Source organism: Narcine bancroftii, chromosome 4, assembly GCF_036971445.1.
Source record: "Narcine bancroftii isolate sNarBan1 chromosome 4, sNarBan1.hap1, whole genome shotgun sequence".
In the NCBI taxonomy this organism is placed as follows: Eukaryota; Metazoa; Chordata; class Chondrichthyes; order Torpediniformes; family Narcinidae; genus Narcine; species Narcine bancroftii.
The window spans coordinates 221,555,925-221,573,717 of NC_091472.1; the positions used below are offsets into that span (position 1 = coordinate 221,555,925).

General features: G+C 41.7%; 1 protein-coding gene across 1 annotated transcript in view; it reads left to right on the plus strand.

The window, feature by feature from the left end:
• LOC138761608 (protein FAM117B-like) overlaps positions 1–17,793 on the plus strand; it is a 210,142-nt gene that overhangs the window by 68,765 nt on the left and 123,584 nt on the right. Inside the window, exon 3 of the mRNA XM_069933999.1 lies at positions 8,052–8,144. Coding sequence (XP_069790100.1) covers positions 8,052–8,144 — 93 coding nt within the window. The remainder of the gene's footprint in view (positions 1–8,051; positions 8,145–17,793) is intronic.

The following is a 17,793-nucleotide window of genomic DNA, read 5'->3' on the forward strand; positions in this document are numbered from 1 at the left end:
ATCCTGTGAAAAATGTCTAGAAATACCTGCCATTTTTGCCCAGTTGTCCTCCCAGCTAGAATGTCCTTCCATTTTATTTTAGCTAGCTCCTCCCTCATAGCTGTATAGCTGTATTCTGACTTCCTTCTCTTCTCCCTTTCCATTTGCAGATTAAAAGTAATCATACTACGGTCACTATTACCTAATCGCACCCCTACCTTAATGTCCCTTATTAACTCCACGTCATTGCACAATATAAAATCTAGAATTGACTTCCCTCGGTAGGTTCCATCACAAATTGCTCCAAGAATGTATCTCGGAGACATTCTATAAACTCACTTTCTAGTTTTCTCACACCTACTTGATTTTCCCAGTCCACTTGTAAGTTGAAGTCACCCATAACTACTGTATCACTACCACTCTGGCATGCCATTCTTAATTCTTTATTTATACTGATTCCCACATCAGAGCCACTATTCGGAGGTCTGTATATGACCCCTACTAATTTGCCTTTGCAATTTCTCAACTCTATCCAAACAGACTCTACTCCACCTGATTCAATGTCTTTCCTTTCCAGTGACTGAATTTCATTCTTCACCAACAGAGCCACTCCACCTCCTCTACCTAACTTTCTGTCTTTTCGATAGGACGTATATCCTGGAACATTAATTTCCCAATCCTGTCCCTCCTGCAGCCATGTCTCCATTACTTCGATAACATCATAACCTCCTATGTCCATTTGCGTCTCAAGCTCATCCATTTTATTCCTTATACTCTGTGCATTCATATACAATACCTTGAACCTGTTCCACCCTGCTCTCTCCAAAGTGCTACCTGATACCCTCTCTGAAACTCTCCTATCCCTCTTTGCTCCCTCCAGCTTTGAGATTTCACAGTCTATTGGAACTACCCCTATGTTCTCCTTCCTATCCATTTCACTATCAGTCTGGTTCCCCTCCCCCTGCCAATTCAGTTTAAAACATCCAACAGCATTAGTAAACCTTACTGCAAGTATATTGTCCCCCTTTGGATTCAGGTGCAACCTATCCTTCCTGTAGAGGTCATGTCTCTCCCAGAAGAGATCCCAATGGTCCATGAACCCGAAACTTTGCACCCTGCACCAATCCTCCAGCTATACATTAAACTTTTTGATTTTTTTTCATTTTTGCCCCTTCCCACACGCAGCACAGGTAGCAACCCTGAGATTATGACCCTGGAGGTCCTGCTTTTTAATCTCCGTCCTAGCTCACAGTACTCCCTCTTCAGGATCTCCTCCCTCAATTTGTCTATGTCATTGGTACCCACGTGTAGCAGGATGTCCAGCTGCTCACACATTCCTCTCAAAATACTTTGAACCCTGTCCGAGATATCCCACACTCTGGCTCCTGGAAGGCAACATACCATGTGGGAATACTTGTCAGGTGCGCAGAACCTCTGTCTGTTCCCCTGATGATGGAGTCCCCAATGACCACCTTGTCCCTCCTCCTTCCATTCTGCACTGCTGGCTCCCTTGATCCAACCTCAGACTGATCATCTTCCCCAACATCATCCAATACAATATATTTGTTGCTAAGAGGAGAAGCCACTGGAGTGCTCTCCACTGACTGAGCAACTTTCCTCCCATCTTTGACAGTAGTCCACTTACCTGACACCACCCCAATCTAGGGGTAACCACCTGCTTGAAAGTAATGTCAATAACTTCCTCACTTTCCCTAATAAGCCTCAGATCATCACGTTGCAGCTCCAGTTTCTTCATTTTATCCTTTAATAGTCATGTCTCGGAACCCCCCTTGCACGCATGCACTCTGGGGAGGGGAAAGGGTCTCTCACTTACTTCCTTGGTTTCGCTGATGAGCTGTTGGTCCTCAAGCTGGAGCTCCAGATCACTAACCCTGTTTCTATGGAACTTCACCTCGTCGTACTTGGCATAGACATGGCCACTTGGAAGGGAGGAACTCTCCCATGGTTCCCACATCTGGAAACTTGAGCAGAGTATTAACCCCATAGGTATGTCTCAGCCCTTTAATAGAAACTCACCTATGAAGGGTAAATAAGAAAGCCCACCTTTCTCCGAAGCCTGATGAGCCAAAGCGTGGAACCCCCACTCCTTCGCTGGCCACTCCCTGTACCTCCCCTCTTATTTATTGGCCTGATAACCAATGAACCTATTAACTAGCCAGCTAACTAATTTATTAATTAATTAGACCTGCCCCAGTAAGTGCCCTTAGAATAATACTTCTTACCTGCTCACCTCTTTTTTCCTCTGCTCCCTTGACATACATGATTCTTTGCACTCTCAATGGAAGTAGATAAGAATGATCTGACTCAATGACTGTGCTTTAAGAAAACTAGTCACCTGTTCTGAATGGGTATCAACCCTGGTTGTTGAGGGAAGATGGGATGGAGGTAGCAGAATGGCTTTCCTAACTTGGGTGATGCTTGAGTAATAAAGAGTTGAAAGAGTACCAGGGATTTGTTTAGAAGTGAATACAAGAATGTAAAAGCCAACAGTAAGGCACTATTTAACTGTGTATGGAACTGCTTAGAAAAAAAATTGACAGAGATTTGGAAAATTTCATTTATTTATAAGAAGAGCACTTAGAATTTCTGCAAAGTCGTAGATGAAATATATTGCAGAGTTGTGTATTTGTCCAAAAGAATGGAAAATTAGATTAAATGGAAGTATTGCAAGAACAGGAAACTGTATTAGACCATAGATTCTTAGAACTTCCAGATCATGTTGAGGGCTTCTAAACAGATCCTATCTATCGACCTGTTTATTTTGTGGACTTTAGTTCAACATTCAATACTGTGATTCCCTGCAAACTGATCGCCAAACTTTATTAGCTTGGTATCAGCTCATCCCTCTGTAATTGGATCTTGGACTTTCTGACTTGATCCCAATCTGTTAAGTTAGGCAATCCTTCTCTTCCATTCTCAACTTCAACACCGGCGTGCGCCTGGACTGTGTGCTGAGTTCTCTCCTGTATCCCCTTCTCACCTATGACTTCATTTCTGTATATGGTTCTAATTCTATAATCAAGTTTGTAGATGACACCACGGTGGTTGACCTGATCAGAAGGTTGATGAGATGGCCTATGGGGTGAGATCCAGCACGTGGTACTTAACACTCAGAAGACCAAGGAAATCATTGTGGACTTCAGGCATGCTGGAAGACACACTCATGTCCCTATTTGTCTCATTGGAGTTGTGGAATGTGTATCAAGCTTTAAATTACTTCGTGTCCACATTTCTAATGATCTCACTTGGTACCTGAATTCCTCCATCCTGATCAATAAAAGCCAACAGCACCTTTATTTTCTGTGGAACATGAAGAAAGTACACCTCTGTCCCAGAATGTTGATGGATTTTTACTGCTGTACTATTGAGAACATACTTACCTATGGCATCTCTGTGTGGTACAGCAATTGTCTTGTTTAAGATTGTAAAGCACTTCAGCGGATGGTGAAAACTGCCCACCATTGAGAACACATCCATCAGGAATGCTGTCTGGGCAGGGCGAAGAACATCATCAACAATACATCTCCCCCATCCACTTTTCCATCCGGCAGGTGCTACAGAAGTCTTCGCTCTTGAACCAGCAGGCTCAAGTAGAGATTTCTCCCCCAAGACTGTAACCCTGGTGAACCTTAAATCACAGCAGAGTGCTATTGCACTCACATTGTATTGTCAGTACTTTTATAATCATTTACTTGCTGAATGCACTTGTTTGAATTTGTACATAATTATTTCTATCTGATTGGATGTTAATTGTATTTCATTGGCTTTGTATTTTACTTGGCACAATGCAAATAAAGTTGAATCTAATCTAATCTTTTAAATATCTAACTCTGCACTATGTATTGTTTTTGTTGTTGTACTACACGGGTTAACTAACTGAACAGCTTGAAAAACACATGTTTGCATTGTATCTCAAACTTGAAATCAAGCATCCTTGCATTCAAGGAATAACAGTGAGAAGTAGCAGAAATGAACCATGTCAAATTAAGATTGCTTCATTTGATCAGCCTATAGAATGAAGTGTTCAGATCTCGATGTGGATTATAGTCCTTCCCATTCTTGTTTATGAGAGATGAAAACATGAGGTAAACCATAAGCTGCCCTGAAAATGATTTTTCACAAAATGCTATTCAAGCAGTGAGAAATACTACAGAAATTATTACAGCTTTGCTGGAAATGTTTGTTATATTTGAACAATCTCTCAGTCACCAAGACCAAGGAGCTTATTATTGATGTGGGAAGCAGAGGCCAAGGGACCGCACATCTGCTCACTTCGATGGGAGAGAGATGGAGAGGGTTGGAACCTTCAAGTTCATGGGAGTTCATATTTCAGAAGACCTCTCCTGGAACACACACATTAAGGCAGATGTGAAGAAGGCACACCAATTTGGCATTTTTCTTTTGCAATATTTTATTTATCATTTTAAATATGTTTAACAATCAACAATCATAACAAAAACAAAACATCAAGAAAGTCCCCTCCTTCCACCTCCTCCCCTCTATACAAGTCCTATTAAACAGAGAAAGAACAAAGAAGAAGAAGAAACACAAAAAAAATCCCATTGTCAGTGCTCACAGTAAAACGTAAGACACGATAATACCACAGTGTTAAAATCTTTACAGAGGTCTACTGGCTAGCCAGTAGCGATTGTAACTCTATATTGGCACCATTGAGGTACCTATATGCTCTAAATAAGGCTGCCAGATTTTTAGGAAGGTGTTATATCCCTTCCTGAGATTGTATGTGACCTTTTCAAGTGAGATGCAGCTATTCATCTCTGAAGACTACCTATCCATGAGTAGATAGGAGTCAGACCTCCATGTTACTGCTATGCACTTCCTGGCCACACATATGGCAATTTCTGTGAATTTAATTTGAAAATTAGTAATTCTCTAACTAATTAAAGTACCCCAGAAGACAAAACTGGGTCCACTGGGAAGGTGTCACAGAAGGGCCTCACCTTTGTGCAAAGCCAGGTAGAATGTAAGAAGGAACCAATCTCTATACCACACCTAAAACACATCTCTAATAACTCAGGTTTATATTGGTGTAATTTCTATGGGGTAAGGTACAGTTGATGGAGAAAATTATAATAGACCAATCTATACCTGGCATTGATAGTAGCCATCAAATGTCTCTGACACAAATCTGACCAGAGTGGTTCGTCAATTGTTGTGTCTAAATCTGACTCCTATCTTACTCCAGATTTATGCAAACCTGGCTTTGGGCTTCCACTCATCAATAAAAAGTACATTCCTGAATTAAACTTGTATACATTTCCTTCACGAAATAGTTTTTCCTTCTTCTTGGCCCTAAGGAAGTTAACAAAAAAAAGGTCTTTTGGACAAGTCCGATTTCTTCTTCAGCTCCTTAAATTATATGAAAAATCCTTTTACATAACAATCTTTCAGACATTGTATCCCCGTATGATACCAGATTTCCAAAATGTTATTGTTCAAAGTCATTCTGTTTTTAAGCTGTTCTTGGTGATAATCTTCTTTTCAGTCCAGAGCCTCCACAGGTCTCACACCATATTTTAACCAAATATTTTAAAATGGGGTTCTTTGTCCTTTTGGCTATAATTCTGGAATTCCATTTATATTGTACATGAAACCATTATACACTTTCTCTTAGAGAGTGCAATCCAATTTGTACCCAGAAGTGGGTATTGTACCAATTTGGCATGTTGTCTGGTACTCCAACAAACTTCTCCAGGTGCACTATGGAAAGAATACTGAAAAGTTGCATCATAGCTTGGTTTGGGAATTTGAATGGCTGTGAACATAAAAGGCTCCACAAGGTAACAAACATAGCCAGATCCATCATAGACTCTGACCTCCCATCCATTGAATGCCTCAAGAAGACAGCCAACAACATAAAAGACCCCCAACACTCTGGACACAATCTTTTCGCACTGCTCTAGGTTCAAGAACCTTTTCTGCCCAACAACAATCAGACTCTTGGATTCCCCTCCCCCATCCCTTGTTAAGCTAATCAGGTTAACTGAATATGATCTTTTTTTTAATTGTCCTTTTTAATTCATATAATTGATGTAGGTTTTTTTCCTTTTCAACTGCAGCAAGTAAGAATTGTAATGCATTTATATATATTCTATAATGTATATGACAAAAACTCATTATCATTAAGTAATTTTACAAACAATGTTGTATGTACTTTCATCATGGAAGCACAAGAAACTGCAGTTGCTGTAACCTTGAATAAACAATGAGGATTTAGAGGTACTCAGTGGGTCAGATGACATCCATAGACAGAAATAGACAGTCAACATTTCAGGTCTGGACATTTTTTTTGAAAAGCAAAGTACATGTTGCCTAATTCACTTCTCAGTGTTTGTTTAAAACAACTATTTCTGAACTTGAGAAAAAAAACATTTCTGTGAATAATGTTGCTTTGGGTTTTGTTTTTAGAATCAGAATTTAGTGTCATGAACGAATCATGAAATTTGGGGTTTGCAGCAGCGTTATAGTGTAAACATTCATATTATAACCATGTGGCAACATTACTATAAATAATAAAAGTAGGACAGAAAAAGTAACTCTTTGGTTCAATGCTTATTCAGGAATCTGATGGCAGTGGGGAAGAAGCTGTCCTTGTGCCATTGAGTACTTGTCTTTAGGCTCCTGTATCTTTTTCCTGATGGTAGCAGAGTGAAGAGGGTATGGTCTGGGTGGTGGGGGTCTTTGAAGATAGAGGCTGCTTTTTTAAGGCACCGCCTCATGGAGATGTCCTCGATGGAGTGAAGTCTGGTGCCTGTGATGTGATGTCACGGGCCGAGTTAACAACCCTCGAGCCATCAAACACTCTACATACATTAACCCTCTCATCCCTAGGATAATTCTTGTAATCCTCCTCTGGACCCTCTACAACACCAAAATTGCTCGCAATACTCCAAATATGATTTGACCAATGCTTGTAAAGCCTTAGCATTACATCTTTGCCTTTATATTTCTAACCCACTCAAAATGAATGATATCATTGCATTTGCCATCATTACCACTGACTCAACCTGCTGGTTACCCTTCAGGGAAACCTACTCCATAACTCCATGGTCCTTTTGGATCTCAGCTTTCTGAACTCTCTCCTCATTTAGAAAATAGTACTCTTCTTTATTTGTTTGACAAAAGTGCATGTCCTTACATTTCCCTCCAGTGTATTCCATCTTTTCCCATTCTTCTAGCTTTCTAAAACCCCTGCAGATGCCCTACTTACTCAACACTACACACTTCTTGATCCTATCTTCATTATCATCTGCAAACATCCAAAAAGGCATCGATTTTGGCATTAAATCATTTTCATTTAGTCTTCCCTTCCTAAAGTCAAGAATTAGCTCCATGTTGATGTTGAGAGCAAGTTTGTTCTTGATCTCCATCCTATATTCTGACTCATTCTCAAACACCATGACAGCTTTTGATTTCCATAATGGACACAAATTCAAAAGCAACACTCCACACACTCGAAATATTAAATAAAATCAGGAAATGCACAGCAGTTGGGCATCAAATATGGAGGGGTGGAAACAATGTTTCAGGCTGATGACTTTTGTCGAAAGTGGAGGAAATTAAAAATCTTCCTTTAAGTTGTAGAGGACAAATAGTATGGAGAGAACATGGAATATTTATGATAGATGAGAGGTAAGAGAGGGTAATGAAGACTTAGACTTGTTAATTACAGCTAATAAATCTGGATAAACTGTAAATAGATGAACAAGGGCAGGAAGAAACAAGCAAATTACTGAAATTGATATGCACAACTGCATATGCTAGAAATCGGAGAGAAATGCTGCAAATACACTGTATGGCGGGCAATATCTGCAATGAGTGAATCAAAAGTTAGCGCTTCGGGTTGATCCTTCATCAGAATTGGCAAGGTTGATTATCTCAAATGGTTAATTCTTATGGACCATCCAGATACACCACAAGATAGCATATCCTGATGAATTTCTAGCATTTTCTGCTTTTATTTTAGATTTGTAACATGTGCACCATTGTATTTTTTTTCAAAACATTGATTTGTTTCTTCTTCCTGACAGACTCCAAATGCATGGGCGGAAGAGATGTCTGAAAGGAAGAAAGGATCGCATAAACGCTCAGCATCCTGGGGAAGCAATGACCAGTTGAAAGAGGTTAGAATTTATGTTTTTCCACATTACATTTTGTATTTCCACAATCTTTCTCAAACAGCAGTTATTGCTTCATCTATATATGTGCTTCAATCTTATTTCATATTGATATTTCAATAATTATCCTTGAAAAGATGGTTACAATTTACTGTGCTAGCAAGCAAAATTATTCCAAAAATATTGCCAAATTATTGGAATGGAATACACTGGAGGGAAATGTAAGGACATGCACTTTTGTCAAACAAATAAAGAAGAGGACTATTTTCTAAATGAGGAGAGAGTTCAGAAAATTGAGATCCAAAAGGACAATGGAATTCTGGAATAGGTTTCCCTGAAGGGAAACCAGCAGGTTGAGTCAGTGGTAAGTATATGGACAAATGATTTTCAGTGTTTTTCAATTGTGAAATTTCTATCTCTTGGGTAAAACCTATACAGCAACTCGGAGTTGGCCATTCACCATTCCAGTTTGGATGGAAGAACATGATATAAATATTATGCTGCTTGGCCCCTTTGCTTGATTTTATTTCATTGTTTCTTTCCTGCACTGATGCTTGATTAACAGCAGAAGATCTGTTGATATTTGCATTAAATAAACTCAATGACTGAGCCTTTACTATGCTCTGGTGAAATTCTAAGATTTGTCGCCATCTGGTGTGTAAAAAAAATCAAGTGTCATGGAACCTTCATATGATTTCAGATTTCAAATTTACATGACATCACATACAACCCTGAGATTTTTTTTTCTGCAGGCGAGGCAGAATTACCACTTATTGGTAGTTGAAAAAAAACTACACACCATATTCATATAAATGAATAAAAGAACTGCGAACAGATTAACAAACATAAACAATACTGCAATACAGAGAGAATTTTTAAAAATCAAAAAGTGTACAAGTAAAATGAGTTCCTGATTGAGTTTTTTTGTTGATGAGTCTGATGGTGAAAGGATGACAGCTGTTTCTGAACTTGGTGTTGTGAGTCTTATGTTTTACTTTTCTGAAAGTAACAGCAAAAGTAGAGCTTGTGCCGGGTGGTGTGGATCTTTGATGATGTTATCCATGACGATATGAGATTGTGACCCTTAAATGTTTCAATAAGATTATCCTTGAGTACAGACCCAATCTGTTCAGCTTTCCTTGTAAGACAATTTGTTTGTACTTGGAATCTTCCTAGTAAACTTTCTACAACCTCCGATATATCTTTTCTCAAATTAAGGGAAATAAAACTTTTTGCAGTGCTCTCAAGTGCCTCATACAGTTGCAATAAGACTGCATATGTTTCATATACAAAAGATCCCTTCATACTGCATATTTTGAAGTCTTTTTTCTTTTTAAATCTGTTTTATCATCCTTCCAAGTGAATAAGTTTATATTTTTGTTCATTATACTTAATTTGCTAACATTTTGCATATTCTTGTAGTTATTAATATCTCTCAGTAAATTGTGCCCTCCTCAGCTTTGTTTCTCATCAATGTTAATCATTTGCAAATCTGGAGATAGCATATTCACACTTTCCTCTTAAGTTATTAATATACATTGCAAGCAGCTGTCAGCCCAGCACTGGTTGCTGACCGGAAAATGGCTACCTAATACTTGCATTCTGCTAGTTAGTTGATCCTCTATTCTATAATTACTCCTCTCCTGAGTATCCAAGGAGTTTTCTTGGATTAATGACCTGAATACATTATCATGAATACATATGAGAGTTTATGGTGAATCGCTGTTAAAATGCATGAGGAAGAAAGTATACTGCCTTGTCAGAGTTATTACACCAAATTTAACTCTAACCAACATTTACACGATAACAAGATAAAGGAACAGAAGTAGGCCATTCAGCCAATCGAGTCTGCTCTGCAACTCCACCCTGAGCTAAACCATTCTCAGATCTATTTCCAATTTCTGGCCTTTTCCCCAGATGTCTTGATTCCCTGACTAATTAGATGCCTATTAATCTCCTCCTTAAACACCCCAGTTTATATTGAATCATGTCAGGCCTTAGTTTTCATTCTCCATTGATCTGGCTTTGTTTGAACTTTCAGACTTTTCAAAAACCAAGGAGCACAGCTCCAACTTTCATTAGCTTGCCATAGACAGTGGGTTATCAAAATCTTCCCATGACAAATTATCTTAAACCCTAAGGATGTATTGAAAAGGGTTGAATAATGCTTTTTTTATTGTCTAAATAATACTGTTGAATATTAGTAGTGTTTTAACCCAACAACATTTAAAAAAAATCATCCTCGAATAATTTGGCTCGGTTAACCTAAATGTGTTTTGTCTATTTTCTGTTGAAATTAATATAACTTTCATGCTATCTCTTGGTATGAAATAAATGTCATTTATTCTGGAATGTTATGGAAGTGAGTTAGTGGAATTGGACCCCCCAGTCATTTGAATTTTGATTCTGATTGATAATCGTCTGATTGAAAATGTGTAAAGGTGGTGAATTTTTGCAGAATTTTAGATTAATTGGAGCCATGCTTATTGTTTCTAATTTCTCCATAGGGTCACAGTCAAAACTTTATTGTTTTGATTTGTCCACTCAAATAGCCAGAGTTTGCATTCTGAAAATTTCCTAAAATCTTTCAGCAATGTTGAATGACAAGGAGTAAAATGTCTCCAGGATTTTACCAGGCTGCTTACACTGCACTGGAGTTATTTTCTGTAGACTACTATTTCAAAACCAATTTAAAAATTGACAGTGTGGGCTAAATGCTCTTTGTTTTTGTTTTTGTTTGGGAAGAGGGGGAGTTTGACCTTGATCCATTGAAGTGTATTATCTCCATTTATTTGAAGTGTATGGAAATACAATGGGACTAATCAGAATCAGGTTTATGATCATGATCATGTGTCACAAAATTTGTTTTGCAGCAGCAGTATTGTGCATTACAGGTGTAAAACTGCTATAAATTGTGGTTCCTTAACGATATTTAAAAATAAATAATTAGTGCAAAAAGAGAAAAAATTGAGATCGTGTAGCGGCCCAGGAAATGGCCTTCAAACGTGGCAACTTGCAAAGCATCATGTGGGCTGAAACGCCCGTTTCCATAGGCTGCCGGCAGAGCAGTGAAACTGGCCAATCACTGCTGGTGGATCGCAGGGAGCCCAATCGGGGCCCAGGTATCCAAGGAAACCAATCGGCAGCCGGCACGTTCAAGCCACGCCTCGTTGGTGATGCGGCCGAGCTGACTATAAAAGGCAGAGCTGCCACTGAATAAACTTAGTGTTGAATGCACTCTCTTGGTGTGTGTCTTTTCTCCTGCGCATTTGAGCTGCAGCCTTAGGGCAATAACCGAGAACTATAACCTAGCTGTAGCCATAGCGACTTCGCTACAGTGGTTACCCTGACTGGTCCAAATGGCACTTTGGACCCGAAGATAGAAGAGCAACCTGCGATCAATGCCCAAACGTTGAAGCTGCCTGACTTCTGGATGTCGCAACCACAAGTGTGGTTCCAGCAAGCTGATGCGCAGTTCGCCATTTGATGGATCTCTGCCAATAGCACACACTACTACCACGTGGTCAGTGACCTCGATCAGGACACCACAGCCCACATCATTGACTTCCACCAGCAGCCCCCAGAATAAGGAAGGTATGTGGCCATCAAAGAGCTGTTAACTTGCACTTTCGGGCTCTTAAAGTGTGAGCCCAACTGTTGCATATCGATGATTTGGGGGACAGGGCCCCTTCTGCCCTCATGAGAGACATGCTTGCTTTAACGATAGCCACACCTGCTGCCCACTGTTCCAGTAGATCTTCCTGGAGAGGCTGCCCAAAGACATCCGGCTGCTCATTGCAGAGGAAGACTTTGATGCCCCCAGGAAGGTGGCTGCCGAAGCAGACCTCCTATGGGCAGTGAAGAGAGATGCCTGCACTTCACTCGAGCAGGTGACAGCACCAAGTCAACAGCGCCCGGCCAGGAGGACCACCGACCAACTTACCACCCAAACGCCATGCCCCATTGATGAGCAGTACTGTTTTTATCACCTATGATGGGTGAAATTAATGCCGCTCCCCCTGCATATTCCAGGGAAACACCCAGGCCGGCTGTCGTTAATGGCTGTGATGACTGGCCAACTGCATAGCCTGCTACACATTCAAATCTCTCTGTCGGCCCAACGTTTCTTGGTGGACATTGAGGAACAATACAGCATCGTTCCCCCGACCAGCCAGGTGGCCTGTTGGTCAGGAGCTCCAAGCGCCAAATGGCTCCAACGTCTGAACATTCCCTACACTTCGGGGACAGACAATTCACTTGGAAGTTTATGGAGGTGGCTGTGCAACAGCCATTTCTGGGTGCAGATTTCATACAGGCCACCTCATTCCTGGTGGATATCAAGGGGCATGCCCAGAAATTTCAGTCACTCTCGTTCAAGGGAACTGAACTCACCAGCCCCCACCTGCCCTCATTGAGTTCTGCTGACAACGAATTCACTCGGGTCCCAGCAGAATTCCCCTCCATCTTATCATTTCCATTTGACTGAACCCAAACATGGGGTAAGGCACCAAATTATTACAGAGGGCCCTCCTAGTCAGGGATGTTCAAAAAGATGGAGGAACTCGGCATTGTGCGCTGTTCCGATAGTCCTTGGGCCTCCTGTCTCCACATGGTCCCAAAGGCACCGGGTAATTGGAGGCTGTGCAGAGATTACTGCCGCCTCAACGAGGCCACCATACCAGATAGATATCCTGTGCCCTATATCCAGCATTTCACTACTAACATGCAAGGGGCACGGATATTCTCAAAGGTGGACCTCATCTGGGGCTATCACCAGATCCCGGTACACCCTGAAGACATCCCAAAAACCATCATCATGAGCCCATTTGGATTGTTTGAATTCCTCCGCATGACCTTTGGGTTAAAAAAGCACGGCTCAGTCTTTCAAGAAACTGACGGATGCAGTGGGCCAGGATCTGCATTTTGCCTTCGTCGACCTCGACGACATTTTAATTGCCAGCCAATCCCACACTGAGCACACCACCCACTTAAAACAATGATTCTCCAGGCCTACTGATTTCAGGCTAACAAGCAAGTGCCAGTTTGGCCAAGAGACTATTGACTTCCTGGGCCATTGTATCAACCAACATGGAGCCAGACTGTTACCCACTAAGATGGATACTATTCGCTCTTTCTCCATGTCATCGACGGTGAAGGGACTACAAGAGTTTGCAGGTATGGTCAACTTCATACCTGCAGTGGCCTGCATCATTAGTCCACTCTTTCCTCTCATGGCAGGACCCAGTAAAAACATACAATAGACCCAGGAGGCGACCGAGGCCTTCCAGGCCACCAAGAAACTCCCTAGCCAATGCCACCCTCCTCGAGGACCCGCGGACAGATGCCCCAACCTCGCTCATGACAGATGCCTCCAGCACAGTGGTTGGGGGTAACTTGAGCAACTGGTGAATGGACAATGGCAACCCCTGGCCTTTTTCAGTAAACACCTTAGGCCACCAGAGCTCCAGTACAATGCCTTTGATAGAGAACTGTTAGCCTTATACCTGGCAATTTGGCACTTTCGTTACTTCCTGGAGGGTAGGAAGTTCAAAATTTACAAGGACCACAAACCCCTTACCTTTGCCTTCAGTAAGGTGTTGGATCCGTGGTCAGCCAGGCAACAGCAGCACCTGTCCTACATTTATAAAGGACATTAAACATGTAGCCAGCAAATCCAGCGTGGTGGCCAATGCCCTATCCCGTCCAGCTATTTTGGTGGTGCACGACTCTACCCCAGCCTCGACTACATAGCACTAGCTGATGCACAGCAAGCAGACCCTGACATTCCGGCGTACTGGACATCGCTCACCGACTTACAACTGGAAGACATCCAGATTTCCCCCGGCAATCGCATGCTGTTCTGCGACACCTTGATGGGAAAATCTCGCCCTGTCATTCCTGCTGCATGGAAGAGGTGGGTTTTCAACTTGGTCCACAACTTAGCTCACCCTGCCATCAAGACTACAGTCAAAATGGTGGCAAACAGATATGTCTGGCACAACCTCCGCAAAGAGACGTGTACTCAGTGCCAGTTTTCCAAAATCCAGACTCATATCAAAGCTCCAACACAGGCATTCGAGTCAGCATGTCGCTGCTTCAGTCATGTGCACATTGACATCGTGGGGCCCCTACCCATATCCAGAGGCACACGTTACTTTCTCAGAATGGTCAACCGGATGACCAGATGGCCAGAGGCGGTGCCACTATCAGAGGCTTCCACAGAAGCATTTGCATGGGCTTTATTCAACACTAGGGTAGTGCATTTTGGGGTCTCTGAACACCTTACATTGAACGGTGGGGGGGGGGGCAATTCACTTTCAGTCTGTGAACCGCCTTAGCCCACTCTCTGGGGACCCAACACCACCACACTACGGCATATCACCCATAGGCCAATGGTTTGGTGGAGAGGTTCCATAGACACCTTAAGGCAGCCTTCATGGCATGGCTTACTGAACCTAACTGGGCCGAAGAACTCCCTTGGGTCCTTTTAAGCATCCGCTCTGCACCCATAGAGGACCTTGAGACATCCTCTGCTGAGTTAGTCTAATTATACTAGACGAATTCATGACAGCCTCTGAGGACTTAGGGGAGCTGCCAGCAACCACATTGTCCCAACTATGCGAGCGCCTACTCACCCTGGCCCCTGCTAAACCTAGACTCCACTGCCAACCCTGCACTTAGATCCCAAAGAACTTTACTAACTGTAAATAAGTATTTGTTTAACTTCGGGCTCACCGGCCACCTCTACAGTGGCCTTATGAGACACAATGGCTTCACCTGTGTTTTGGACATTGGTGTCAGGGAAGAGACTTTCACAATTGATCTCCTACTTGGACTTTGACCAGCCCATCACTCACCCGACCCCATGGTGCAGGGGTCAGCCTCCTAAACACAGTGCCCCGATCTCTGGTTTGGGGGGGTGGGTGGAGTTCATGTAATGGCCCACAGTTTGGGCCAACACTGGACCATATTCAAAGATTCATCTTTAAACTTGAATGAATATGCCACGGTTGTCACCAACTTCATCAGGATCATTATGGATAAGTGTGTGCCCAAGCACACATAAGTGGAGTATCCCAACCAAAAGCCGTAAATGAATCAGGGGATTCGCAACCTATTGAGGACTAGGTTGATGGTGTTTAAGACCGGTGATTCAGATCTCTTCAGAAAGTCCAGGTACGGGGGGCATGTCACATGATGGACTAGCGGCTGGTCAGGTGAAACCAGCCCTCTCCGGAGAATAACTCAAATAGTGGAAAAAGAACAAAGTTGCAACTTTAAAAATACAGGAAACTGTACATAAATATTGAAAGAAAAGAAAGAAAATGGCTCTGAAGAAAGAAAGAGACATGATGAACAGCAAAGAAGAGCCGAAGAAGTCACCAGAAAATAAAAAAGGCCTTACCTGCATGTTGGAACTGGGAGCTCTCCTGGATAAGATAGCCCGAGCTGCAAAGCCAGGAAGTGAACAGTGTTGCAGGGTGGGCTCCAGCAATGAATGTCCGAAAAAGAAAGTGGAATGCTCATGCGCAGAATGCATTCCAATCAGGACATTGAAGAGAGCAGTCATCAACAGTAAGCTCCTGCTAGCCCAACAACGAGTAGAGGAGGAGAAACGACGCTGGAAACGGACTCTACATCAAGTGAAGACACGGAGCTTGAGATAGAAGACTTGGAAGAGACAGGGAAGATAACAGAAGAATATTAAAGGTAAAATCCAAAAACAAACAGTTGACATAAACTACTTTGACAATCAGATGAGAGTGGAGATTTAAATTTTACCTTTAATCCATTATTAGATAAAACCAGGAAAAATACAAAAAAAGAAGCTAAATTTACATTAAGTTCAAAGCAAGATCTGAAAATAATAGACATATGGAGAAAACAACACCCAAAAGATAGAGATTACTCATATTATTCTAACAGACATAAGACTTACTCCAGAATTGATATGTTTTTACTTTTCAGCCCAAATACAAGGGAGAGTCCAAGATGTTGAATATAAAGCAAGATTGTTATCAGATCACTCACTCTTATGGCTAACAATGGGTCTGGAAGATACTCCAATTAAAGGATATCTTTCTTTGGCTTGGCTTCGCGGACGAAGATTTATGGAGGGGGTAAATGACCACGTCAGCTGCAGGCTCGTTTGTGGCTGACAAGTCCGATGCAGGACAGGCAGACACGGTTGCAGCGGTTGCAGGGGAAAACTGGTTGGGGTTGGGTGTTGGGTTTTTCCTCCTTTGCCTTTTGTCAGTGAGGTGGGCTCTGCGGTCTTCTTCAAAGGAGGTTGCTGCTCGCCAAACTGTGAGGCGCCAAGATGCACGGTTTGAGGCGATATCAGCCCACTGGCGGTGGTCAATGTGGCAGGCACCAAGAGATTTCTTTAGGCAGTCCTTGTACCTTTTCTTTGGTGCACCTCTGTCACGGTGGCCAGTGGAGACCTCGCCATATAACACGATCTTGGGAAGGTGATGGTCCTCCATTCTGGAGACGTGACCCACCCAGCGCAGCTGGATCTTCAGCAGCGTGGACTCGATGCTGTCGACCTCTGCCATCTCGAGTACTTCGACATTAGGGATGAAAGCGCTCCAATGAATGTTGAGGATGGAGCGGAGACAACGCTGGTGGAAGCATTCTAGGAGCCGTAGGTGATGCCGGTAGAGGACCCATGATTCGGAGCCGAACAGGAGTGTGGGTATGACAACGGCTCTGTATACGCTTATCTTTGTGAGGTTTTTCAGTTGGTTGTTTTTCCAGACTCTTTTGTGTAGTCTTCCAAAGGCGCTATTTGCCTTGGCGAGTCTGTTGTCTATCTCATTGTCGATCCTTGCATCTGATGAAGGATATAGATGGAGACTTAACCCCATCCTGCTAAAAAGACAAGATTTTAGGCTATTTATAGAACAAATGAAAATATATTTTGATATGAATGAAAATTCTGTAAACAGATAAATTTATATTATGGGATGCAATGAAAGCCTTTATTAGAGGGCAAATAATAAGTTATACAACTAAAATCAAAAGCATTACCAAGAAATAAAAAAATTAGGAAAAGATGTAGTAAGTCTAGAGAAAGATTTAATGAAAGGAAAAGATATAGAGAAAAAAAGACAATTGACAGAGAAAAATATTGAAATATGATACATTACAAACATACCAAGTGAAAAAATATCATAATAAAAAAAAACAAAGATACTATGAATTAAGAGAGAAAACCGACAAAATCTTGCCTTGGCAGTTGAAGACAGAGCAAGTAATAAGAACTATTGTAGCAACAAGGAAGGAAAATAATCAGATTTCATATAAACCATAATAGATTAATGAAAATTTCAGGAGATTTTGTAAGCAATTATACCAATCCGACATCCTAGAGAAGAATAAGGAAATATACATTTTTGTCTAATATTGAGTTACCCCAGTTAGATTCGGAAGAACAAGGTAACAAGCAAAACCCCTGATGGTTACGGAAGTATACAACACATTAATGACTCTACCAAATAATAAAGCACCAGGTGAAGACAGATTCCCCACGGAATTTTACAAAACTTAATAGCATTAATTCCACCCTTTCGAGATGTAATAAAACAGTTGGAAGAAACTCAGAATTTACCTGAATCTTGTAAGATGGGAATAATCACAGTAATTCCAAAAA